This window comes from Catharus ustulatus, chromosome 23 (assembly GCF_009819885.2).
Source record: "Catharus ustulatus isolate bCatUst1 chromosome 23, bCatUst1.pri.v2, whole genome shotgun sequence".
Classification (NCBI taxonomy): domain Eukaryota; kingdom Metazoa; phylum Chordata; class Aves; order Passeriformes; family Turdidae; genus Catharus; species Catharus ustulatus.
Genome location: NC_046243.1, coordinates 178,442 through 204,048, shown reverse-complemented (window position 1 = coordinate 204,048; position 25,607 = coordinate 178,442). Strand labels below are relative to the sequence as shown.

The following is a 25,607-nucleotide window of genomic DNA, read 5'->3' as shown; positions in this document are numbered from 1 at the left end:
CCCCAATCCCAGAAATTCTGGGAATTCCCTGATCCTACTGCAATCCCAGGAATTCCCTGACCCTGATCCCACCTAATTCCTCAATCCCAGAAATTCTGGGAATTCCCTGATCAAATTCTCTGATCCCCTCTCCAGGAATTCCCCTAATCCTGACTGGATCCATCCCTAAATTCCCCACAGAATTCCCAAATCCAACCCTTCCTGCCTCCAACATTCCCCTTCCCCCTGCAGGCAGATCCTGCATTTTCCCATTCCCAAATTTCCCAAACCCATCCCAATAAAATTCCCTGGGAATTGCAAAGGGTTGGGAATTCAGGGTTGGAATTTTTCCTGCCAGGAGGGAAGAGAAGGATTGAAATATTCTGGAGAAATTTTTATTTTTATTTTTTTTTTTTAAAAAGTAATTTCTTTCATCATCCTCATTCCCAGCAGGAATATCTGACCCCAACAGCTGAAGAAAAATCAGGAAAAGGGAAATAAAGTTTAAAAAAATTAACAGGGGAAAAAAAAAGCCCTAAAAATAAATTAAATGCAGAAATCACCACTGGTTTTTTCCAGAGACCTCGGGGTTTTTTTTTCCTCTCTTCTCCGAAGCACCTTGGAGTTGTGGGGTTGGGGAATTTGGGAAAAGCATCTTTGAGGAATCACATTTGGGCTGATTATAAAAATTTCTCTATTGTACAACAGAGGTGCAGCTACACTGAAAAAATTACACCGTTTATGGAAATACAATTATTATTATTATTGTCATCATCAGTTTTTTTGGGTGTTTTTTTTTCGTTTTGTTTTGTTTTAGAAACAGACTCTACTAAATAGGATCTATACAAAAAACCTCTAAAATAATTTCTGTAGTAAAATAAAGAAGTGTGTTAGGAGAGCTACACAAAAACAACGGGAAGGGGAATTTTTTTTTTTATCTTTCTTTTTTTTTTGTTGGTTTTTTTTGTGGTTTTTTTTTGCTTTTCTGGATGAATGCTCCGAGCTGAAAGGAATCATTACGTACACAGTGATCATTAATGCTCTGTATTAATTAACTCACAGCCTTTCCCATTAGTACAAAGAGCCCCGGGCTCCCCCTCTTTGAGGAGGGGCCGGGATATAAAAGCCAAGCAAACCTCGTCAGCTGATAGGAAATTAGAAAATCCCGCCAGGCTCGGGAGCTGCGGCCCAAAATCACCGGGAAAACACAAACCTGGGCAGGGGGCTGGGCCTGGGGGGCTGGGGGGCACAGGAGGGATCACAGAGATGGATCCCAGATCCTAAATCCTGATCCTGGATCCCAAATCCTGATCCTGGATCCTAAAGATGGAGTCTAAACCCAGAAGGGATCCCAAATCCAGATCCTGGATCCCAAATCCTGATCCTGGATCCTAAAGATGGAGCCTAAACCCAGAAGGGATCCCAAATCCAGATCCTGGATCCCAAATCCTGATCCCGGATCCCAAATCCTGATCCTGGATCCCAAATCCTGATCCTGGACCCTAAAGATGGAGTCTAAACCCAGATCCTGGATCCCAAAGATGGATTCCAGATCCCAAATCCTGATCCAGGATCCTAAAGGGGGATCCTGAACCCAGATCAGACCCAGGTGGGATCCCAAACCCAGATCAGACCCAGGAGAGATCCCAAATCCAGATCCTGGATCCCAAATATGGATCCTGGATCCTAAACCCAGATCAGACCCAGGAGGGATCCTAAAGATTGGTTCCAGATCCCAAATCCAGATCCTGGATCCTAAAGGGGAATCCTGGATCCTAAAGATGGAGCCTAAACCCAGATCAGACCCAGGAGGGATCACAAAGATGGATCCTGGATCCCAAATCCTGATTCCGGATCCTAAAGGGGGATCCTGGATCCCAAACCCAAATCCTGCATTCTAAAGATGGAGCCTAAACCCAGATCAGACCCAGAAGGGATCCCAAATCCAGATCCTGGATCCCAAATATGGATCCTGGACCCTAGAGATGGATCCCAGATCCCAAATCCAGATCCTGGATCCCAAAGATGGATTCCAGAACCCAAATCCTAGATCCTAAAGGGGGATCTTGGATCCCAAATATGGATCCTAAACCCAGATCAGACCCAGGAGGGATCCTAAAGATTGGTTCCAGATCCCAAATCCAGATCCTGGATCCTAAAGGGGGATCCTGGATCCTAAAGATGGAGCCTAAACCCAGATCAGACCCAGGAGAGATCCCAAACCCAGATCCTGGATCCCAAAGCCAGATCAGACCCAGGAGGGATCACAAAGATGGATCCTGGATCCCAAATCCTAATCCTGGATCCCAAATATGGATCCTGGACCCTAAAGATGGAGCCTAAACCTAGATAAGACCCAGGAGGGATCCCAAAGATTTATTCCAGATCCCAAATCCAGATCGTGAATCTTATGATGGATCCTGGACCCTCAAGATTGATTCCAGATCCCAAACCCAGATCAGACCCAGGTGGGATCCCAAAGATGGATTCCAGATCCCAAATCCAGATCCTGGATCCCAAAGATGGATTCTGGATCCTAAACCCTGATCCTGGATCCCAAAGGTGGACCCTGGACCCTAAAGATGGATTCCAGATCCCAAACCCAGATCTCAAAGCTGGATTCTGGATCCCCAAACCCAGAATCCAAAGCTGGATCCTGCTTCACAAACTCACATCCCAAATCCAGATCCTGGATACCAAATCCCAAAGCTGGATCCCAGATCCCAGCCCGTGTCAGTGTGGCTGTGCCAGGTCCAGGCGCCGCACGAAGCCGTCGCTGCCACCACGGCTGTGGCTGTGCCCGCAGTGGTTCAGGGGCTCAATCCCATCCCAGGCCCAAGATCCCAGCCCTGGATCCCAGATCCCATCCCAGCCGATGTCAGTGTGACTGTTCCAGGCTGGCCTTGCCCAGGTGCCGCACGAAGCCGTCGCTGCCACATCCATGCCCGTGCCCACAGTGGTTCAGCGGCTCAATCCCATCCCCAGTCCCAAATCTGGACCCCAGACTCCAAATCTGGATTCCAGATCCTAAATCTGCATCTCAGACCCCAAATCTGGATCCCAGACCCCAGATCTGGATCCCAGATCTGGATCCCAGACCCCAAATCTGGATCCCAGACCCCAAAGCTGGATCCCAGATTCAATCCCAGCCCGTGTCAGTGTGGCTGTGCCTCGCCCAGGAGCCGCAGGAAACCAACATTGCCACACCTGTGCCCGTGCCCATGGCTGTGCCCACAGTGGTTCAGCAGCTCAATCCCATCCCAGGTCCCAAACTGGATCCCAGATCTGGATCCCAGATCCCAAATCTGCATGTCAGACCCCAAATCTGGATCCCAGATCCCATCCCAAACCATGTCTGTGTGGCTGTGCCTCATCCAGGTGCCGCAGGAAGCCGTGGTTGCCACACCCGTGCCCGTGGCCGTGCCTGCGGTGGTTCAGCGGCTCAGTTCCATCCCAGACCCCAAACTGGATCCCAGATCTGGATCCCAGACCCCAAAGCTGGATCCCAGACCCCAAATCTGGATCCCAGACCCCAAATCTGCATCTCAGACCCCTAATCTGGATCCCAGATCCCATCCCAGCCCATGTCAGTGTGGTTGTGCCTTGCCCAGGAGCCGCAGGAAACCAACATTGCCACACCTGTGCCCACAGTGGCTCAGCAGCTCAATCCCATCCCAGATCCCATCCCATCCCATCTCCACGATCCCAAACCTGGCTCCCAGCCCGTGTCAGTGCGGCTGGGCCGGGCTGGCCTTGTCCAGGTGCCGCAGGAAGCCGTCGCCGGCGGCGCCGTGCCCGTGGCCGTGCCCGCGGTGGTTCAGGGGCTCGCTCTTGAACAGGGCCGGGGGCGGGGGCAGGTGTGGCACGGGGGGCACGGGCAGGTGCTGGGGGGGGTGGTGGCCGTGAGGGGAGGGGTGGTGGCCGTGGGGCTGCAGGCCCAGGGGGCCGTAGGGGTGCGGGACGGGCCGGGGGGGCACGGCCGGGCCCAGCCCCAGCGCGGCGCCCGCGGCCGGAGGGGCCGGGCAGGGGTTGGGCAGCAGGGCCGTGGGGCCGGCGGGGCCGGGGGGGCTGGTGCCAGGGCTGGTGACACGGAAACATTTCTCCTTGTGGGCCTTGAGCATGTTGGAGAAGCGGAAGCGCTGGCCGCACACGTCGCACGGGTACGGCTTCTCGCCCGTGTGCGTCCGCCGGTGCCGCTTCATGTTGGGCCGGCTGGTGAAGCTCTTGCCGCAGATCTCGCAGATGAAGGGCTTCTCTCCTGGAAATGAGGGGCTGTCAGAGAGGCTGGGGCATCCCTGAGACATGGGGAGCTCCTGGGATACCCCCTGAGCCATGGGGAACCTCTGGAAAAATTCCTGATCCCCTGGGATATTCCTGAGCCATGGAGAGCCCCTGGGATATCTCCTAATCTGTGGGAGAGCACCCAGGGAAGTCCTGGCTCCCTTCAGGGATGAAGGGCTTCTCTCCTGGAAATGAGGGGGTGTCAGAGAGGTTGGGATACCCCCTGAGACATGGGGAGCTCCTGGGATATCCCCTGATCCATTGGGAACTCCTGGAAAAATTCCTGATCCCCTGGGACATTCCTGAGCCATGGGAGAGCCCCTGGGATATCCCCTGAGCCATGGGAGAGCACCCAGGGAAATCCTGGGTCCCTTCAGGGATGAAGGGCTTCTCTCCTGGAAATGAGGGGCTGTCAGAGAGCTGGGACATCTCCTGAACCATGGGGAGCTCCTGGGAAAATTCCTGATCCCCTGGGATATCCCTGATCCATGGAGAGCCCCTGGGACATCCTGTCATCGTGGAAGAACTCCTGGAAAAATCCCAGATCTCTGGAAGAACCCCTGGGAAAATTCCCTTGGGATTTAGGGCCAAAGGGATCTGAAATCCTGGCTCAGTTTGGGGTTAAAAGGATCTGAAATCCTGGCTCCCTCAAGATTCAGGACCAAAAGGATCTGAAATCCTGGCTCAGTTTGGGTTTGGCACAAAAGGATCTGAAATCCTGGTTCAGTTTGGGTTTGGGGCTGTAAGGATCTGAAATCCTGGCTCAGTTTGGGATTGGGGTTAAAAGGATCTGAAATCCTGGCTCAGTTTGGGATTGGGGTTAAAAGGATCTGAAATCCTGGCTCAGTTTGGGATTTGGGGCTGCTGCAAACACTCAGAAAATAATTCCCACTCCCATTCCCCCCAGAGAAAATCCCAGTGAAGATTTTTAGGGCAGAACAAACCTCTCCCAGGCCATGGAAAACCCCAAACCCCGAGGGAATCCCACAGGAATCTGCCCTGCAGGACTTTCCCAGCCCTTACCAGTGTGGGTTTTCATGTGCTCATCGAAATACTGCTTCATGTTGAAGTCCTTGCCACACCACTGGCACATGAACTGCTTGTGCCCGATGTGGATGCTCATGTGGGAGCGCAGCTGGTACTTGTACTGGAACCTCTCATCGCAGTTCTGGGGGAAAAAACGGGAATTTGGGGGGTTGGGGGAGGTGGGAAGGAGCCCTGGAGGGGCTGGGCAGCAGCAGTTTGTGGAAATAATGAGTTTATTTTGGGTTTAAATGTGGGGGTTTGGGGAGGGGTGGAGGTTGGGATTGGGAGGGGGGAAAAGTTGGAGTTGGGTGGGAAAAGTTGGAATTAAATGGAAAAGTTGGAGTTGGGTGAAAAGAGATGAAATTGAGGGGGAAGAGCTGGAATTGGGGGGGGGGAAAAGTTGGAATTAAATGGAAAAGTTGGAATTGGGTGAGAAATGCTGGAGTTGGGTGAAAAAAGATGAAATTGGAGGGGAAAAGCTGGAATTAGGTGGGAAAAGATGAAATTGGGTGGGAAAAGCTGGAATTGGGTGGGAAAAGATGAAATTGGGTGGGAAAAGATGAAATTAAATGGGAAAAGTTTGAATTAAGTGGGAAAAGCTGGAATTAAATGGGAAAAGTTGGAATTGGGTGAAAAAAGATGGGATTGGGTGGGAAGAGCTGGAGTTGGGTGAGAAAAGTTTGAATTAAATGGGAGAAGCTGGAATTGGGTGGGAAAAGATGAAAATTCGGTGGGAAAAGCTGGAATTGGGTGAAAAAAGTTTGAATTAAGTGGGAAAAGCTGGAATTGGGTGAAAAAAGATGGGACTGGGTGGGAAAAGCTGGAACTGGGTGGGAAAAGCTGGAATTGGATGGGAAAAGTTGGAATTAAATGGAAAAGTTGGAGTTGGCTGGGCAAAGCTGGAATTGGGTGGGAAAAGTTGGAGTTGGGTGAGAAAAGCTGGAACTGGGTGGGAAAAGCTGGAATTAGGTGAGAAAAGTTGGAATTAAATGGAAAAGTTGAAGTTGGGTGGGAAGAACTGGAATGGGGTGGGAAATGCTGGAGTTGGGTGAAAAAAGATGGAATTAGGTGGGGAAAGCTGGAATTGGGTAAGAAAAGCTGGAATTAAATGGGAAGAACTGGAACTGGGTGGGAAAAATTGGAATTAAATGGAAAAGCTGGAATTGGGTGGGAAAAGCTGGAATTGGGTGGAAATACTGGAATTGGGTGGGAAAAGCTGGAATTAAGTGGGAAAAGCCTGGCAGGGCTGGGGCTGCTCCAGGATAAAGCTCAGCCCTGACTCAGCCCTGACTCAGCCCTGAGCTCAGCCCCTCTCTCTCCACTAGAGGACTCTGCCTCCCTAAAAACTGCTCCTCACACTCCTTTCCCAAATTTTGATAAAATTACCCTGAATTCCCTCAACATCCAATCCCATTCCCAGCTCCCAGGATCATTCCCAAGGATTTATACCATGGATTTAATCCCTCAATCCCTCCAGACATCCCTGAGGAGCAGGATCACTGCTCAATGATTGGAATTATCCAAATTTTGATAAAATTACCCTGAATTCCCTCAACATCCAATCCCATTCCCAGCTGCCAGGATCATTCCCATGGATTTACCCATGGATTTAACCCCTAAATCCCTCCACAGACCCCTGAGGAGGAGAAGCACTGCTCAGTGATTGGAATTTCCCAAATTTTGATAAAATCACCCTGAATTCCTACAACATCCAATCCCATTCCCAGCTCCCAGGACCATTCCCCCGGATTTATCCCATGGATTTATCCCCTCAATCCCTCCACAGACCCCTGAGGAGCAGGATCACTGCTCAGTGATTGGAATTTCCCAAATTTTGATAAAATTACCCTGAATTCCCAGCTCCCAGGATCACTCCCATGGATTTATCCCATGGATTTAACCCCTCAATCCCTCCAGAGATCCCTGAGGAGCAGCACTGCTCAGTGATTTGAATTTCCCAAATTTTGATAAAATCACCCTGAATTCCCAGCTCCCAGGATAACTCTCATGGATTTATCCCATGGATTTAATTCCCTCAATCCCTCCAGACATCCCTGAGGAGCAGCACTGCTCAGTGATTTGAATTATCCAAATTTTGATAAAATCACCCTGAATTCCCACTCCCAGGATGATCCCCCTGGATTTCCCAGCCCCCAGCACTGCCTCACCTCACACCTGAAGGGTTTTTCCCCCGAGTGCTGCAGGGAGTGAACCTTGAGGGACATGCTGCGCTTGAAGGACTTGCCACAGGTCTCACAGGTGAAGGGCATGTCCTTGGTGTGGGCTGAAACACAAAAAAAATGGGATTACAGAGGGTAAAAATGGGGACTGGGAGAGAGATTCCTGAGAATTGCACCCAAGGGGTCTCACTGTCCAAGCTGGGATTTGTGCCAGGAGTGAATTCACACCTTGGGATTGGTTGGGTTTGGTGGAATCCCAAAATTTTGGGTTTGGAAAGGGCTTAAAGATCCATTCCCAGCCTTGGGACAGGGATGGAATTAATGGAATTAAGGATTAAATGCTGGCACTGAGGGTTTCAGGTGAGGACAGAAATCCTGTGAAGGTGCTGATGGTGAAGGGTGGAAAAGCAGAAATTCCCCGGAAAAAAGATCTCTGGGAATTCCAATCCTGACCACTTCAACTCCCCCTGACCATTTTAATCTTCCCTGATTGTTTTGATTTTCCCTGATTGTTTTAACTCCCTCTGATCATTTTAACTCCCCCTGATCACTTCAACTTCCCCTGATTATTTTAATTTCTCCTGACCATTTAAACTCCCATCATTTTAACTTCCCCTGATAATTTTAATTTCCCCCATTTTATTTTAATTTCCCTTCATTATTTCAACTCCCCCTGACCATTTTAACTCCTCTGCTTATTCAAATTCCCCCTGACCACTTTAACTCCCCCAGATTATTTAAACACCTCCTGACCATTCCAACTCCCCCTGACCACTTTTATTTCAATTTTCCCTGACCACTCCAACTCCCCCTGACCATTTTATTCCCACTCCCCCTGACCATTCCAACTCCCCCTAACAATTTTTAACTTTCCCTGACCATTCCAATTCCCCCTGACCATTTCATTCTAACTCCCCCTGACCATTCCAACCCCTCCTGACCACTTTTATTTTAATTTTCCCTGACCATTCCAACCCCCCTTGACCACTTTTATTTTAATTTTCCCTGACCATTCCAACCCCCCTTGACCACTTTTATTTTAATTTTCCCTGACCATTCCAACCCCCCTTGACCATTTTTATTTTAACTTTCCCTGACCATTCCAACCCCTCCTGACCATTCCAACCCCTCCTGACCATTCCAACCCCTCCTGACAATTCCAACTCCCCCTGACCATTCCAATTCTCTCTGACCATTTTTATTTTAACTTTCCCTGACCATTCTAACCCCTCAACCATTCTATTTTAACCCCCCTGACCATTCCAACTCCCCCTGACCATTTTTATTTTAATTTTCCCTGACCATTCCAACTCCCCCTGACCATTTTTATTTTAATTTTCCCTGACCATTCCAACTCCCCCTGACCATTTTTATTTTAATTTTCCCTGACCATTCCAATTCCCCCTGACCATTTTATTCCCACTCCCCCTGACCATTCCAACTCCCCCTGACCATTTTTATTTTAACTTTCCCTGGCCATTCTAACCCCCCCCGACCACTCCAACCCCTCCTGACCATTCCCACTCCCCTCTGACCATTCCAACTCGCTCTGACCATCCCAACTCCCCCTGACCATTTTTATTTTAACCTTCCCTGACCATTCTAACCCCTCAACCATTCTATTTTAACCCCCCTGACCATTCCAACTCCCCCTGACCATTTTTATTTTAATTTTCCCTGACCATTCCAACCCCCCTGACCATTTTATTCCAACTCTCCCTGACCATTTTTATTTTAACTTTCCCTGGCCATTCTAACCCCCCTGACCATTCCAACCCCTCCTGACAATTCCAACTCCCCCTGACCATTCCAATTCTCTCTGACCATTTTTATTTTAATTTTCCCTGACCATTCCAACCCCCCCTGACCCTTCCACCCCAGCCCTGCTCCCCCCTGCAGGACTCACCAACCATGTGTTTGCGCACGTGGGCCATGGTGTAGAACTTCTTCTCGCAGATCTCGCAGGAGAATTTCTTCTCGGCGTAGCCGTGCACGATCTTGATGTGCTCGTGGAGGGACCAGAGCTTCTTGAAGGATTTGTTGCAGGACACGCACTGGGGTGGGCAGAACACACAGGGGATTGGGTTTAGGGAGGCCTGGCCTGGGGGTTAAGCTCAGCTTTGGTTTAAGAAGGTCCCAAAGGGTGGAAGAGGAGCCTGAGAAGGGGAATTTTGGGGGTTGTGTCTGAGGGGAGGTTCCTCCTGATCCCCCAAAATCCAACAGCAGGGGAGGCACTCAGAGAGCTCCACAAACACAGAGGTGTGCAGGGAGGAGGATCCAAAAACCTGGAGAGGGAAAATCCAAACCCTTGGAGGGAAAATTCAAACCCTTGGAAGGAAAATCCAAACCCTTGGAGGGAAAATTCAAACTCTTGGAGAAGGAAAATTCAAACCCTTGGAGGGAAAATTCAAACCCTTGGAAGGAAAATTCAAACCCTCAGAGTAGGAAGGATCCAAACCCTTGGAGAGGGAAGGATCCAAACTCTTGGAGGGCAAAGAATCAAAAACCTTGGAGAGGGAAAATCCAAACCCTTGGAGAAGGAAAATCCAAACATTTTGAGTGGGAAGGATCCAAACCCTTGGAGGGCAAAGAATCCAAACCCTTGGAGTTGGAAAATCCAAACCCTTGGAGTAGGAAAATCCAAACCCATGGTGCAGAAAAAATCTGAACCCTTGGAGTAGAAAGGATCCAAACTCTGGAGAAGGAATGATCCAAACCCTTGGTGAGACAAGAATCCAAACTCCTGGAGTGGGAAAATCCAAACTCCTGGAGAGGGAAGAACCCAACAGAGCCGGAGGAGGCTGACACCAATAAATTCCCAAAGGCCCATCCAGCCCTTCCCACCCCCCAAAATCCAGGTGTGGCCAGTCCAGGCTCTCAGATCCTGCTGGATCCCCATGGAAATCAACTTCAGATCCCTCTGGATCCCCATGGAAATCAGCTCTGATCCTGCTGGATTCCCATAGAAAGCAGTTCTGATCCTCTGGATCCCCATGGAAAGCAGCTCCAAATCTCTGGATCTCCACGGGAATGAGCTCCAAACCCTTTGGATCCTCATGGAAATCAGCTCTGATCCTCTGGATCTCCATGGAAATCAGCTCCAGATCTCTGGATCCCCATAATCAGCTCTGATCCTCTGGATCCTCATGGAAATCAGCTCCAGATCCTCTAGATCTCCATGAAAACCAGCTCCAGATCCTCTGAATCCCCATGGAAATGAGCTACAAACCCTCTGGATCTCCTTGGAAATCAGCTCTGATCCTCTGGATCTCCGTGGAAATCAGCTCTGATCTTCTGGATCCCCGTGAAAATCAGCTTTGATCCTTTGGATCCCCATGGAAATCAGCTCCAAATCTCTGGATCTCCATGGGAATGAGATCTGATCCTCTGGATCCCTGTGGAAACCAGCTCCAGATCCTGCTGGATCCCCATGGAAATCAGCTCTGATCCTCTGGATACCCTTGGAAATCAGCTTGAATCCTTTGGATCCCCATGGAAATCAGCTCTGATCCTGCTGGATTCCCATAGAAAGCATTTCTGATCCTCTGGAGCCCCATGGAAATCAGCTCCAGATCTCTGGATCCCCATGGAAATGAGCTCTGATCCCTCTGAACCTTCCAGAATCATCTCCTGGACCAAACCCAGCCCCAGCTCCTCCTTCTGTGCCACCACAGGAGGTCCAAAATGGGAGAATTCCTTCCCCAAAATTCCTGTGGATCATCCAGGACTTCAGCCCCCTGAGGAATTTCAGCTCTTCCTAAAAAAGACTTCATTAAAAAAATTCCATGTTTGAGGTGGGAATTCCAGCTGGAAACTCTGGAAATGAATCTTCTTCACCTGGCAGGGCACAGGCAGGAATTGTGCCTTGTTTTGGGATTTTTTTGGGTTTTTTTGGGATGTTTGGGATTTTTTGGGATATCTCCACTCCCAGCCCATCAATTCCCACCCCTTCCCCATCAGTCAGAAGGGCTGGGTGCTGATTAATTAATAAATTAATGAATCCTGCTCCTTTGGGATTCTGTTTCTTCTCCTGCTGGAATCTCTGCAGGTTTGGGAATTCAGGGCAGGCTCTGCCCCCACAGCTGGGATTCCCCTCTTGGGAGGGGGAAAAAAAATTCCTGGAGACTCAAGAAATTCCAAATCCTTGGATTTACAGTGAAAAATCCCCCCTGGAGGGGCCAAATTTCCAACAAAATTAAAGATTAAAACCCCAACACTGACAGGAACCACACAGAGACAGAAATGGAGTGAAGGTGACGGATGAAAAAGCAGAAATTCCCTGGAAAAAAACAGATTTATTCCACCCCAGGGATGAAAAACTGGGAGGAGCCAGCCTTGCTTTGCATTTCAATCCAATATTTAAAACTGGTTTTATTCCAGGACAAAGCTCCCCCCTTGACACATTTAACCCTGAATTAAGGAAAATTTTAATTTTCCCTCAATCCTAGTGGCAGTTGGAATAAAAGCACATCCCAAAGGTCAGGACAGAGCAAGAATTGCTGGATTTATTCTTGGATATTGAGGACTGCTGGCACTGGGATGTTTCTGGATCGTTTTCCTCTGGATTTCAACCATAATTTCTATAATTTCTCCTTTTCCTCTCACTTTTGGACACGTGTGTGGATATTTCTCCATTTTATGTGTTCAAAATATTCAGGAATTCCCACTTAAATTTTAATTCCTACTTGAATTCCTTTATTTTTTAATTGCTGCTTCATTTTTTTTATGCTGTGAGTGAAGCCCCTGCACCTCTTAAATTCCCATTTAAACGTTCCCTGCTGCACTGAACTTTTAAAATATTTCTTTCAAAAAGCTGCAAGAATTAAATTTATATTAATAAATCCTTCCTTGAGCTGAAACATAAACAGCCTAGAGTTAAACAGAGCTGGGGCAAAGAGTTTGGAAAAGAGAAATTGCAATAAATATTCCACAGCAGGAGCTGAGGATCAACCCAGCCCAGCATTGAAAGCAAACAAACAATGAAAAATGTGCAATTATTGTGCTCAAACTCACACAAAAAAAAACCAAACCCAAATTCCAGCTGCCCAAAAATCCAACTGGGAGGATTTCAGGAGGAGATGGGTGAAAATAAGGCCAAAAAAAGCAGATTTGGGGTGCAGAGAAAGGAGCAGTGCCCAAATTTCCTGGCACACGGGCCAGGAAAAAACCCCAAAAAGGAGAAGAAATTCTGGAGCTCTTCCCACAGCTCCCAAAATTCCCCAGCAGGGTTGCTCCTGCCATGGCTGGGGGAAATCAGAGGGAAAAAAATTGAGATTTTTTTGTGTCTTCAGGGAGGTTTGCTGGGGTTTCTGCAGGTGCAGAATTCGAACCCTATGGAAACACTCTGGGGATTCCTCGTGCTCTCAGTGGGGTTTAAATCCTGATTTAAGCCCAGCTCAGGACCTGACTCCACTGCTGTGATTTCCCATTCCAGGGAGTTCCTGGAGTTGTGGACACCTCCCCTGGCCACGCTGAGAGGTTTTTTTGTGCATCTCAAGAACTCTGAAACCCTGAATTCCCAGCTCGGTGAGAGCTCAGCAGGAAGAGGAGGAGTTTTTACCACAGAAATTCAGATTTTTGGGACCAGTTACTCCAGATTCTGACCCTGCTAGAGGAGCTTTGTGCTCCCAACTCACAGTTTACTCCTGGAGTAACTGCTCAGAGCAGCTGAGCACTCTTTTCCCCTGCCATCCCCTCCTTTTGGGAAACCCCAAAACGCGGGATGAGGCAGAGCCCGGGCCCTGCTCAGCACCTGGGGCCGCACAAAATGAGATTTTTTTTTTTTTTTTAATTTTTTTTTTCCACCAGCAGGATCCAGGAGGTGTGGGGACCTGGCAAGTAGCCGAGCAGACCTACCTGGATGTTTTTTTCACAGTCAGTTTGCTGGTGGAGGGACAGCTCACTCTCTAGCACAAATTTCTTCCCACATTTGTCGCAGATCTGCATGCGCCTGTGGGTGACGTTCATGTGCTTCTCCAGGTACCAGCGTGTGTTAAACACCCTGGGGCACTTCTCACAGGTCAGAGTCTCCTTCTCTTCACACTTTGATTTCTGCACAGGTGCCTTGGGCTCCTTTGCAGTTTTCTTCTTACGCTTGGGGGGCTCCGCGCTCTTCCTGCGGCCCCGCGTCGCTCGGGGCGCCGGGGAGGCGGCGGCGGCCGCGGCAGAGGCGGCTCTCCTGCTTCTCCTCTGGCCAACACTACCCTTCTCCACTCTTTTCTCCTTTTTCTTCTGCCTCTCATTCTCCTCATAATCATTACTGTCTTCCGTGGCCTCTTCCCCACTGTCACCCTCCTCTTCCTCACTGCTGCTCTTAAGGACAGCAGTCTCTTTGGACTGGGAGGGGACACCCTTCTCCCCTTTGGACACATTTAAGGTTTGGTTGTTAAGGTTTACCTCCACTATAATCTGCTCCCTTTTGTAAGTCACTTCATCTTCCTCCTCTTCCTCCTCCTCAGAGTCGTCAGAGTTTTCCCTGTCTTCTTTCACAGCCCGGACCTCTCCTACCGCTCTGCTCTCCCTGAAAAACGGCTGCTCCTCCCTCTCGTGGAGGTGGCCTTTGCTCACTTTGCTGTCCACCAGCACCGAGAAGGGGCTCCCTGACTCCCTCTTGTACACCTTGGTGGACAGGTCGAGCTCCTGGCTGGGGTAGAAGGCGGGCGGCCCCTCCTGTGCCATGCCGGCCCCGGGCGGGGGGGGCTCGCCCTTGGCTGCCTGGCTCATCTGGGGGGGCTCATGGGGCGCCCTCCGTCCCGCGGGGCTGCGGCTCGGGGGGGCTGCTCCGGCCCGGCCCCTCTTCCATGGGAGCCCGGCAGGGTCGGGGGAGTCCTGGATGGGCTGGGCTGAGCGTGGGGATCACGGCAGGGGCAGGGCGGGGAGGGATCTTCGGCAGCAAGAGGAGCCCTCGAGCATTTTATCTGTAAGAGATAACGACAGAGAGAGAGAGAGGGGTCAGGGGGAGATGTGCTGGGATTTTGGGGTTTGGGGGAGAGGTTGGGGGGCATTCGGGGGGAGATGAGTGAGGGTGGGGTGGGAAAAGGGAGGGATAAATGTCAGGGATCAGGAGAACTCCCAGGGAATGGAAATCCAGGCAAGAGATTCCACCCATCAGACATCACCACAACTGCTTCTCCTGGATTTCTGGGAGCACTGATGACCCCACAAATATCAGAACTGCCAGCAGCAGATTCCTAGGGAATGGAAATCCAGGCAGGGGATGCTCTACATCCACCAGAGAATCACCTCTGAGCCACAAACATTTCCTCCTGGATTTTTGGGAGCACTGATGGCCCCACAAATGTCAGGGATCAGGAGAATTCCCAGGGAATGGAAATCCAGGCAGGGGATTCTCTTCACCCACCACAAATCACCACAACAATTTCTCCTGGATTTTTAGGAGCACTGATGGCCCCACAAATGTCAGGGATCAGGAGAATTCCCAGGGAATGGAAATCCAAGCAAGGGATGCTCTACACTCATCAGAGGTCACCACAACCGTTTCTCCTGGATTTTTTGGGAGAACTGATGGCCCCACAAATGTCAGGGATCAGGAGAATTCCCAGGGAATGGAAATCCAAGCAAGGGATGCTCTACATCTACCAGAGAATCACCTCTGAGCCACGACCATTTCTCCTGGATTTTTGGGAGCACTGAAGGCCTGACAAATACCAGGCACCAGGAGAATTCCCAGCAGCAGATTGCCAAGGTGTGGCAATCCCACCAAGGAATCCCCACCCAACACAGACCCCCACCCCCAGCAGTCTCTCCTGGATTTTTGGGAGCACTGATGGCCCCACAAAGATCAGGGAAAAGATCAGGAAATCCAGGCAAGGGATTCTCTTCATCCACCCAGGGATCACCACAACCATTTCTTCTGGATTTCTGGGAGCACTGATGACCCCACAAATGTCAGGGATCAGGAGAATTCCCAGGGAATGGAAATCCAGGCAGGGGATGCTGTATACCCATGAGAGGTCACCACAACGGCTTCTCCTGGATTTTTGGGAGAACTGATGACCCCACAAATATCAGGGATCAGGAGAATTCCCAGGGAATAGAAATCCAAGCAAGGGATTCTCTCCATCCACCACAAAATCATCTCTGAGCCACAACTGCTTCTCCTGGATTTTTGGGAGCACTGACGGCCCCGCAAAGATCAGGCACCAGGAGAATTCCCAGCAGCAGATTCCCAAGGTGTGGAAATCCAGGCAAGGGATTCTCTTCATCCACCACAGAATTCTCTCTGAGCCACAACTGCTTCTCCTGGATTTTTGGGAGAACTGATGACCCCACAAAGATCAGAATTCCCAGCAGCAGATTCCCAAGGTGTGGAAATCCAAGCAAGGAGTATTCTCCATCCACCAGACATCAACACAATCGTTTCTCCTGGATTTTCTGGGAGCACTGACAGCCCCACAAAGATCAGAATTCCCAGCAGCAGATTCCCAAGGTGTGGAAATCCCACCAAGGAACCCCCAATAATCTCTCCTGGGTTTTTTGGGAGCACTGATGGCCCCCAAACCCACCCTCACATATTCCAGAGCCACATTCCAACACGGGGAGTGAGGAATTCCAGCAGAGCCACCCTCACCTGGCAGCACTGAACACCACCCCAGAGATCCTGGATTTCCAGGGATTTCAGGAATCCTCCCTTTGCCCCTCTCTCCCTCAATATCAGTTTGCCCATCCACATTTCCCCGAGGTTTTCCAGGCTGGAATTTGCCCTGAGCTGCCACTTCCTCCTCCTCCACGTGCTCCCTCATGGACACAGAGTGATCAATCCCTCACATTTCTCTTTTTTAAACACGGGAAAAAAAGGAAAAAATTCCATTTTGGGAGCTCAGGGTGGCAGCGGTTTGGGCTGATGCCATCAGGAATTCCTGAGCTAAACCTGGAGCTAAACCTGGGATCAGAGGGGGCAGGGAAGGAGCATTAAAGACAGGGACACCCCAGAATGGGATGGAAGGGATAAAATTTTATTATTTTATTTTGAATTATTTTTTGAGGGTTTCCAAATTATTCCAGAGCATCCTGAAGGTGCCTGGCAGGGACTGCACCCAGGAAAGCCGTGGGAAGGATGAAACCCAATTTGGCTTTTCCTGAGTGGGGATGGATTATTTAGGAGTTCAGAAAATTCCCTGTTCCATGCAGAAAACAGCTGATTATTTCCTCATCATATTAAGGAAGTTGCAGGAGGAAATCAGGAATTTTACTGAACCAGGAAAACACAAAACTAAAGGAAATTCCACTTCCCCCCTCCCCATTTTTTTGGCAAAAAAATTCCTGCCAATATTTCACCTCTGCTACACATAGTATGTGTAAAAATCTCTTTTTATCAACAGGTACCACCTCAAATCAAGCCCACAGTGGGGTTTATTCTGAATTATCAAAACCACTTCACTCTGGCTTTGAACCTCTCACTGCCACCCTCAAGGGACCCACAACTTTCAAATCCATTATTTAAATAAAAACCAAAGCCCTCCTTGGCCTTTTAGTACAAACAGCAGCTCTGAACTACTGCCCTAAAAATGCTCTTAAAACACTTTTCCTCCTCCCTTTTAAATTTCTAATCCCAAAGCAGTGTTTGGGTGTTTTTAATCCCAAAACCCCCGAACGCTTTTTGCCATTTTAACGGTGAATTTAATTTTATCACGGTCTTTTTTCCACAGAACAAATTCCAGTCACGCTGCCAAAGGAGAGATGCAAGCCCTGATTAAGATGTAAAAAGCAAACAAAAGTTTCAAAGAGATTTTTGATGCTTATCAAGCCCCAAACCTGGGGAATATCTGCAGAAGGAACCCAGAGCAATCAAAGGTTTGCAAAGTCTCCGGCATGAAAAGCTCGAACTCTGAAGAAAAAAAAAAATTAAAAAAGCACAATTTGCAGACAAAAGAGTGGGTGGAGGAAGCTGGTGAGTGTGTGGGAGCAACTTCACACCGAGCTTCTGAAGAAAAACCGCATTTTTTGGTGCTAAAAATAGAGAGATTGGGCTCGGTCGGGGAGGCCTCGGCCGGGCCTGGGGCGGCGGAGCAGGCCCGAAGGAAAAACTCAGGGAAAACTGAGGGAAAAATGAGGAAAAAGCGAGAAAAAAAACAAGATTTCAGGAGGAGGTGAGGATGTGAGGGGAACAGGGCTTGAGGAAAAATGAGGGTGTGAGGAAAAACTGAGGAAAAATTGAGGAAAAACTGAGGGTGTGAGGGAAAACGGGATTCCAGGAGAAGCTGAGGGCGTGAGGGAAAAAATGAGGAAAAATTGAAGAAAATTGAGGAAAAATTGAGGGTGTGAGGGAAAAACTGGGAGAAAACTGAGTGAGGGTGTGAGGGAAATCAAAGATTTGAGGAAAAACTGAGGGTGTGAGGAAAAAATTGAGGGTGTGAGGGAAAAACGGGGGGAAAAGTGAGGGTGTGAGGGAAATCAGGATTTCAGGAGAAGCTGAGGGTGTGAGGAAAAAAATTGAGGAAAAATTGAGGGTGTGAGGGAAAATTTAAGGAAAAACTTAGTGAGGATGTAATGAAAATCAAGGATTTCGGGAAAAGCTGAAGATTTGAGGAAAAAATTGAGGAAAAATTGAGGGTGTGAGGGAAAAATGGGGGGAAAACTGAGTGAGGGTGTGAGGGAAATCAAAGATTTCAGGAAAAGCTGAGGGTTTGAGGGAAAAATTGAGGAAAAATCAGGAAAAACTGAGGAAAAATTGAGGAAAAACTGACTGAGGATGTGAGGAAAATTAAGGATTTCAGGAAAAGCTGAGGGTGTGAGGAAAAACTTGAGGGTGTGAGGGAAAATTTAAGGAAAAACTGAGGGTTTGAGGAGAAAACGGAGGATTTGAGGAAAAACTGAGGAAAAGATGAGGATGTGAGGGGAAAATTGGATTTGAGTTAAAAATGAAGATTTCAGGAAAAACTGAGGGTGTGATGGGAAAATTGGATTTGAGTTAAAAATGAAGATTTCAGAAGATGAGGATGTTTTCCCACTGAAACTCTGAAATCCCCAAATCATGAGAATCGACAGCAAAGCAGCAGAAAACAACCAAAAATTGCACCAGGAAAACACAAAGTGAGGGCTAAAATGACATTTTTGGAGCTGGACTCGATCCCTACAGCAGGATATTCCACAAACACCTCAATAAATCTGCGATATTGCAATAAAAAAACCTCAATAAACTCTCCCAGCTGGAAGCACAGGTGCCTGGAACAGGCCCAGCCATTCCCCAACAGTGGGAAAACATCTGAAGGGAATTATTTCAGATTATTTCTCTCAATCCCTGCTTTCTACTCCTGGCTGCTTTAGGTGCAAACAACCCTGAAAATCTGTTTTTAAGTGAAGTTTTATCTCTCACAGCCTCACTTTGTGCTTTTGCATTTCCATGGGAAGTGCTGGAGGTGCCTGAGCCCATGGAAATGCAAAATAAATGCAAAACAAATGCAAAATAAATGCAAAATAAAGCGCTGAGTGCTGCTAACGACCCTATTCCCATTCCCAAAGCTCAAATCATCAGGAAAATAATCCTGAAAGGGAAACGGGGAGGATTAATCCCATTGCAGTTTGGGGAATATTCAGCATTCCCAATTCCTGTGGAAAACAGGGAATTCAGAATTTCAGTTTTTCCATCCATTCCAGGGAGCCTGGAGAAGATAAACAAATAAATCCTGTCAATTCTGGAATTCCAGAGCTCTGTTCCCACCTCATCTGACCCTTTTTTTTTTTTTTTTTGTTTTATTCCCAGCTTTTTATTGATCATTCCTAAAATAATCCAGGGAAGGTCCCAGGAGAGGGGGATAAATCCTGGAAATTGTGGAATTCCAGCCTGAACATGCAGTTCCCACCTCATCCTGTTGCTTTTTCCAGCTCTTTTTTGGTCATTCCCAAAAAAAAAAGAAAAAAAAAAAATCAAACCCTTGGGGTGAGTGTTTTGCTGACTCAGCAGGCAGCACTTTTATTTTATAATTTTTTTTTTTTCACCTCCATCCTGTCTGGAGCTGGGAATTTCCCTCCAAGTGTTCCACAGGCTCTTGGAAAATCAGATTCACAGAAAAATACATATTAAAAAAAAATTAAAAAAAAGCCCCAAAGCAAACAGAAAAAAAAACCCAAAAAGCCAAAAAACCCCACAAAAACAAAACAAAAAAAACCAAACAAACAAAAAAAAAAAAGAAAAAAAAAAAAGAAAAAATCTACTAAAAGTCCCAGAAAAATGTCTATAAAATCCTGCCACTCCAACAGAAAAACCACGAGGAACAACCCTGAGGCTTTTTCCCATTTTTTTTCAAGAGGAACGATCTGGCTGCATCCAGATTTTTGGGAGACACAAAGCCTTTCCAACCAGCCATTCCTGGATTTTTTTCAAGCATTATCTCCACAAAAAATCCATTCCAGAGGTTTCCATTTGAGAATTCAGCACTAAAATCCCTCGGATTTTGCAATAAATGAGAGTTTTTTTACTGAATCTAAAGGAGTTTGAGATTTAACAGCCACAAAAACAACTTAAAATAACTTTTAGTTCTTTATTCCAGGCCCTTCCCATCACCTGAAATATCTAAAAAATTAAAAAGTTGTGGCTGAAATAGGAAATTCCAGATATTCCAATCTATTCCTGCATCCTTTAATGCAAAAAAAAACCCTGAAAATAAGATTATAACACCCCTGGTTCACATTTCCCATTTATCACTTTTTAAATAATTATTTTATCATATTCAGATTTTAAAAAACCTTTTTATGACCACGTTAAAAGCTCTTTGGACCTCCAAATTTTTTAAATTATCCAAAATTCCTTTTTATCCTTTAAAATTTTTTATTTCCTCTCTGCTGATGTACCTTGAAGAAAATCAAAGCTGAGCTGAGATTTTATTCAGATTTTATTTCAATTGCCATGAGCCCAAGGTGGGAGCCCCAAAAAGGAAATCTGCCATCAGGAGCTCTTGCCCAAAATTTGCATTTTTGCCCCCAAAGAGGCCCTGGAGGTGTCTCAGTGTCCTTGGATGTGCAGAGGTGTGGATGAAGTGTGAATATCCTGCCAAAAAGCCTCCCTAAAACCTGCATTTCCAGGGGGAAAATCCCATTTCCAGGGGGAAAAAAAACATTTCAATAGGGGAAAAATCCCATTTCCAAGGGAAATAAATCCCATTTTCAGGAAAAATAAATCCCATTTCCAGGGGGAAATAAATCCCATTTCCATGGGGGGAAAAAAACCATTTAAATAGGGAAATAAATCCCATTTCCAGGAGGAAAAATCCCATTTTCAAGAGGGGAAAAAAATCCAATTTCAGGGGGAAAATAAATCCCTTTTCCAGGGAAAAAAAAAATCCCATTTCCAGGAGAAAAAAAATCCCATTTCCAAGGGGGAAAAATTCCATTTAAATAGGGAAAAAAAATCCCATTTAAATAGGGAAAAGAAAACCCATTTAAATTGGGAAATAATGCCCATTTCCAAGGGAAATAAATCCCATTTCTAGGGGAAATAAACCCCATTTAAATAGAGAAAAAATCCCATTTAAATAGGGAAATAAATCCCATTTCCAGGAGGAAATAAACCCATTTAAATAGGGGGAAATTCCCATTTAAATAGGAAAAAAAAAATCCCATTTAAATAGGGAAAAAAAATCCATTTAAATAGGGAAATAAATCCCATTTCAGGGGGAAATAAATCCCATTTAAAGGGGAAATAAATCCCATTCCCAAGGCCAGCAGGCCCAGCAGAAGGTGCTGGAAAAGCTGCTGGGAAATGCTGGGAAAAGCAGCAGTGAAACCTCCCCAGGGAAGGGCAGGAACCTCCTGCAGTGCCAGGAGGGAGGAGCAAAAACCCCAAAAATCCCCAAAAAATCCCAAAATTCACCTGGAAAAACCAATGGGATTTAAAATTTGGGCACTGGGAATTGAGAACCAGAAAAATAGTGCTCCAAATTCCTGGGAAAAATCAAAATTTGATTCATTTTTATGGAGATGTGGTTAAAAAAATTTCAGGTTTGGATGAAAATTCTCTTGGAGCGCCAAAGTTGTGACAAAAAATAAAAATGGGGTTAAAAAAATTCCCAAATTTTGCTGTGATCCAGAAGTGATGGGAAGGTTTTTAAGTTTTTGTGTTTGCAGAGGGAAGAATGGGTTAAAAAATTCACATTTTAGGTGGGAAACAGTGGGAAAATGGAAAGAAAATTTCACATTTTTGATTAAAACAGTGGAAAAATGGGATTCAGGAGAGACTGGGTTAAAAAATTCACATTTTAGGTGGAAAACACTGGGAAATTAAATTCAGGGATGAATAAGTTAGAAGAAAATTCCACATTTTTTGGGGAAAACATCGGAAAAATGAAAAGAAAATTCCACTTTTTTTGATGAAAACAGAGGAAAAAATGGGATTTAGGGAAGAACAGGTTAAAAGAAAATTCCACATTTTAGGTGAAAAACAATGGAAAAATGGGATTCAGGAACAAATAGGTTTAAAAAATTCACATTTTAGGTGAAAAACAGTAAAAAATGGGATTCAGGGAAGAGCAGGTTATACAATATATAAATATATAATAGATAATATATTATATATAATATATTTATATTTATATTTTATATTTATATTTTCTATGTTATAAAACACTTTAATACAATAATTATTCACAGAGTATCAGCTGCCTTTCAGTTCTACCTCTTTATTTTTTTATGGAACCAAAAATTAATTAATTTAATTTAATTTTTTATTTTTTTTTCCAGGTCCCTGAGAGAAGCAGAGAGAAATAGGTCAGTGAGAGGAGTTTTGTAAGCAGCTGAAAGCTGCTCAGGTGTGCTCAGGTGTGCCCTGCTCCTCCTGTTTACTGCAAAAATCCCTTCCCAGCCCTGGGAACCTTCCCACGGGGAATTCCTGCTCTGAGCCTGCAAAAATCTCCCTGGGATTGATAAAAAAATTCAATTTTTGGGTGGAATCAACACGGTGTGGTTGTGGAGGAAAGGAGAGCGCCCCAAAATTTTTGTTTTTTGGGTGATTCAGCCTCAATTTCCACCCTTCCTGCAGGGGATTTCCTCTGAAAATGTCAGTGGTTATTGGAAAATAAAGTGAATTAAAAACTCACTGTGATCTCCAGAACCTCTTCTGATCACACCAGCACTCCAAAGCTGATCAAAATTTGATCTGATCAAAAATCCCAAATCTCATCAGAATCCCAAATCTGATCAAAAATCCCAAATCTGATCAAAATCCCAAATGTGATAAAAAATTCCAAATCTCATCGAAAATCCCAAATCTGATCAGAATTCCAAATCTCATCAAAATCCCAAATCAATCAAAATTTCCCAATAATCCCAAGCCCTAAAATCCCCATTCCTGCTAAAAATAAAAATTATAAACCAGCCCTTAAACCTCTTCTGATCTCATCAAAATTCCAAATCTCATCAAAATCCCAAATCACATCCATATCCCAAATCTCATCAAAATCCCAAACCAGATCAAAATTCCCAATAATCCCAAACCACAAAACACCCAGGGATGGCCCCAAATCCCCATTCCTGCAGAAAATAAAAATTATAAAAATTATAAACCAGTCCATAAACCTCTTGTGATCAGCTCAAAATTCCAAATCTCATCAAAATCCCAAATCACATCCATATCCCAAAACAATAAAAATTCCAAATAAACCAAAATTCCCATTAATCCCAAGCCACAAAACACCCAGGGATGACCCCAAATCCCCTTTCCTGCCAAAAATAAAAATTAGAAACCAGTCCTTAAACCTCTTCTGATCTCATTAAAATCCCAAATCACATCAAAATCTCAAATCAATAAAAATTCCAAATCTCATTAATATTTCAAACCAGATCAAAATTTCCCAATAATCCCAAGCCCCAGAACACCCAGGGATGGCCCCAAATCCCCATTCCTGCCAAAAATTAAAATTATAAAAATTATAAACCAGCCCTTAACCCCCTGGCAGCCCAGGAAATGCAACTGCTTAGCTGGAAAAAATAAATAAATAAAAAAAATCTTCATGAATTTGCACTTTCCTTTCACACAGCTCTGGAAAAAGCTCTCCCAGGTTCTGGCCCTGGGAGTTTGTAACCCACATTTTTTGGTCACAGCTGGAATTTCTGGATGAAATCCCACAGAGGTGAAGGTGGAAGGGGTAAAAAAAGTGAATTATCAGGGGACACAAAGGTGGAAGGGGTAAAAAAAGTGAATTATCAGGGGACACAAAGGTGGAAGGGGTAAAAAAAGTGAATTATCAGGGGACACAAAGGTGGAAGGGGTAAAAAAAGTGAATTATCAGGGGACACAAAGCCCTTCTAAAATCACACTTTGCAACTCCAAACCCTTCCAAAAACATCTAAAAAATAATTTTATATATTTTTTTTTAAAGCACAGGTGGTGAGAGAGAGAAACAGGACGGAACTTCCAGCTGGGAACAACCCAAAGGATAAAAATCTCCTTCCTCACATCCCACCAAACCCTCCTGAATTCCAGGTTTTGCTGCAGCTCTGCCAAATCAGGGACACCCAAAATTCAAAAATCGCGCCCCAAAATCCCAGCCCGGGGAGCGCAGGGAAGGGGGAACAGCTGGAGGGGAAGGTTGGGGATGAGAGGAACCGCTGGGATTTGCAGGCAGGGACTTTGCTGAGGGGACACCGAGGTGACACCGGGCAGGGACACCGCGAATCCCAGCCCGCAGGGACGTGGGGTTTGCTCCGGGAATTCTCCTTCCCTTCCCTTTTCCCTTCCTTCCCTTCCCCGGGCAGGTGACACAGCCGCGGGGAGGGGACACCGAGCCCCCGGAGCCGGGGATAGAATCCAAACTGGGGGAGAGAATTCAAATTGGGGGAGAGAATCCAAACTTGAGGAGAGCCCGGGGAGAGCCCCCGGATCCGGGAAGAGAATGCAAACTCGGGGGGACAATCCAAAATCGGGGAGAGAATTCAAACTCGGGGAGAGCCCCAGAACCCCGGGGAAAGAATCCAAACCGGGGGAGAAAATCCAGCCCCGGGGAGAAGAATCCGGACCCGGGCAGAGCCTTCACTCCCGGACAGAACCTCCGGACACCGGGACAGAGCCCCCCGAGCCCGGACAGAGCCCCCCGAGCCCGGACAGAGCCCCCAGACCCCGGACAGAGCCCCCCGAGCCCGGACAGAGCCCCCCGAGCCCGGACAGAGCTCCAATCCCGGGGAATACCCCCCGATACCGGGCACAGCCTCCAGCCCCGCACGGAGCCCCCCAACCCGCACGGAGCCCCCAGACCCGGGCACAGCCCCCAGCCCCACGGGACCCCCCCAGCCCGTTCCTCCCGCTCCTCCCGCGGAGCCCCCGCTCCGCTCCGGCCCGTGCGGGCCCCGTGCCCCGCTCCCCCCGCCGGGCCGGGCCGGGCCGGGCCTAGCGCCGCTCGGCTGCGCCGCCAGGCCCGGAGGGAAGGAAGGAAGCGCGGGGGGGAAGGGGCTCGGCGGCCCCGCACTCACCCAGGCCGGTGCCCTCGGGGCCGCCCCCGCCGCCGTCCATGCCGGGCGGCGCGGGGAGGGGGGCGCGGGCGGGCGCGGCGGCGGAGGGCGGAGGGCAGGGCGGCCGGGGCCCTGCCTCCCTCCCTCTGCCTTCCCTCCGGGCCCCTCCGCTCGGCCCCCGCGCTCCTCTGGCCGCCGCCTCGGCCCGGGGCCGCCGCTCAGGCCCAGGCGCTGCCGCCGCCGCGGGCGGGCGGGCGGGCGGACGCGGCTCCCGCTGCCCCTCGGCCGCCGCCGCCGCCGCCGCAGCGCTACGTGGCCGCCGCCGCAGCCGCCGCCGGTCCTCGCGGGGGCGCGCGCGCGCGGGGCTCGGTGCTCTGTGCTCTGTGTGTGTGTGTGAGGGGCGGGAGCGCGCCCCGTGCCCGGACCGGTGCGCGGCGGGAGCGCGCACGGAGGGGGGGGGGGTCGGATTAAGGGGGGTGGAGCAGGCGGGAGCGCGCACGGAGGGGGTTCGGATTAAGGGGGGGTGGAGCAGGCGGGAGCGCGCACGGAGGGGGTTCGGTTTGAGGGGGGGTGGAGCAGGCGGGAGCGCGCGGTTGAAGGTTTGAAGCGGGGGGTGAGTGCGCGTGTGCGGGAGCGCGCTTAGGCGGGGAGGGAGCGCACCGTGCTGTGATGGGGGGGAAACACCTCATAGGCGGAGCGCGGGAGCGCGCACGGATGGTGTGTGTGGGTGACCTGCACAGAGAG

The 25,607-nt window shown here is 48.1% G+C and overlaps 2 protein-coding genes across 3 annotated transcripts; one reads left to right on the top strand and one right to left on the bottom strand.

The window, feature by feature from the left end:
- Positions 1 to 1,281: 1,281 nt before the first annotated feature.
- Positions 1,282 to 3,536, top strand: LOC117006584 (keratinocyte proline-rich protein-like). 2 transcript variants are annotated; one of them, XM_033079114.2, is made up of 2 exons: positions 1,282 to 1,942; positions 2,560 to 3,536. In XM_033079114.2, exon 2 carries the CDS (start codon positions 2,562 to 2,564, stop codon positions 3,534 to 3,536), a length of 975 nt encoding a protein of 324 aa, XP_032935005.1. In that variant the 5' UTR covers positions 1,282 to 1,942; positions 2,560 to 2,561. The 2 variants fall into 2 exon arrangements, with proteins under 2 accessions (XP_032935005.1, XP_032935004.1); XM_033079113.2 differs by lacking the exon at positions 1,282 to 1,942 and adding an exon at positions 2,072 to 2,461 and having other exon boundaries at positions 2,562 to 3,536.
- ZNF652 (zinc finger protein 652) lies at positions 3,363 to 24,952 on the bottom strand. Its single transcript, XM_033079112.2, has 6 exons — positions 24,885 to 24,952; positions 13,323 to 14,383; positions 9,373 to 9,520; positions 7,455 to 7,570; positions 5,284 to 5,428; positions 3,363 to 4,237 (listed from the first exon to the last, which is right to left on the bottom strand). The coding sequence occupies exons 2-6, from the start codon at positions 14,187 to 14,189 to the stop codon at positions 3,708 to 3,710; spliced, it is 1,806 nt and encodes a 601-aa protein (XP_032935003.1). The 5' UTR covers positions 14,190 to 14,383; positions 24,885 to 24,952; the 3' UTR covers positions 3,363 to 3,707.
- Positions 24,953 to 25,607: the final 655 nt, after the last annotated feature.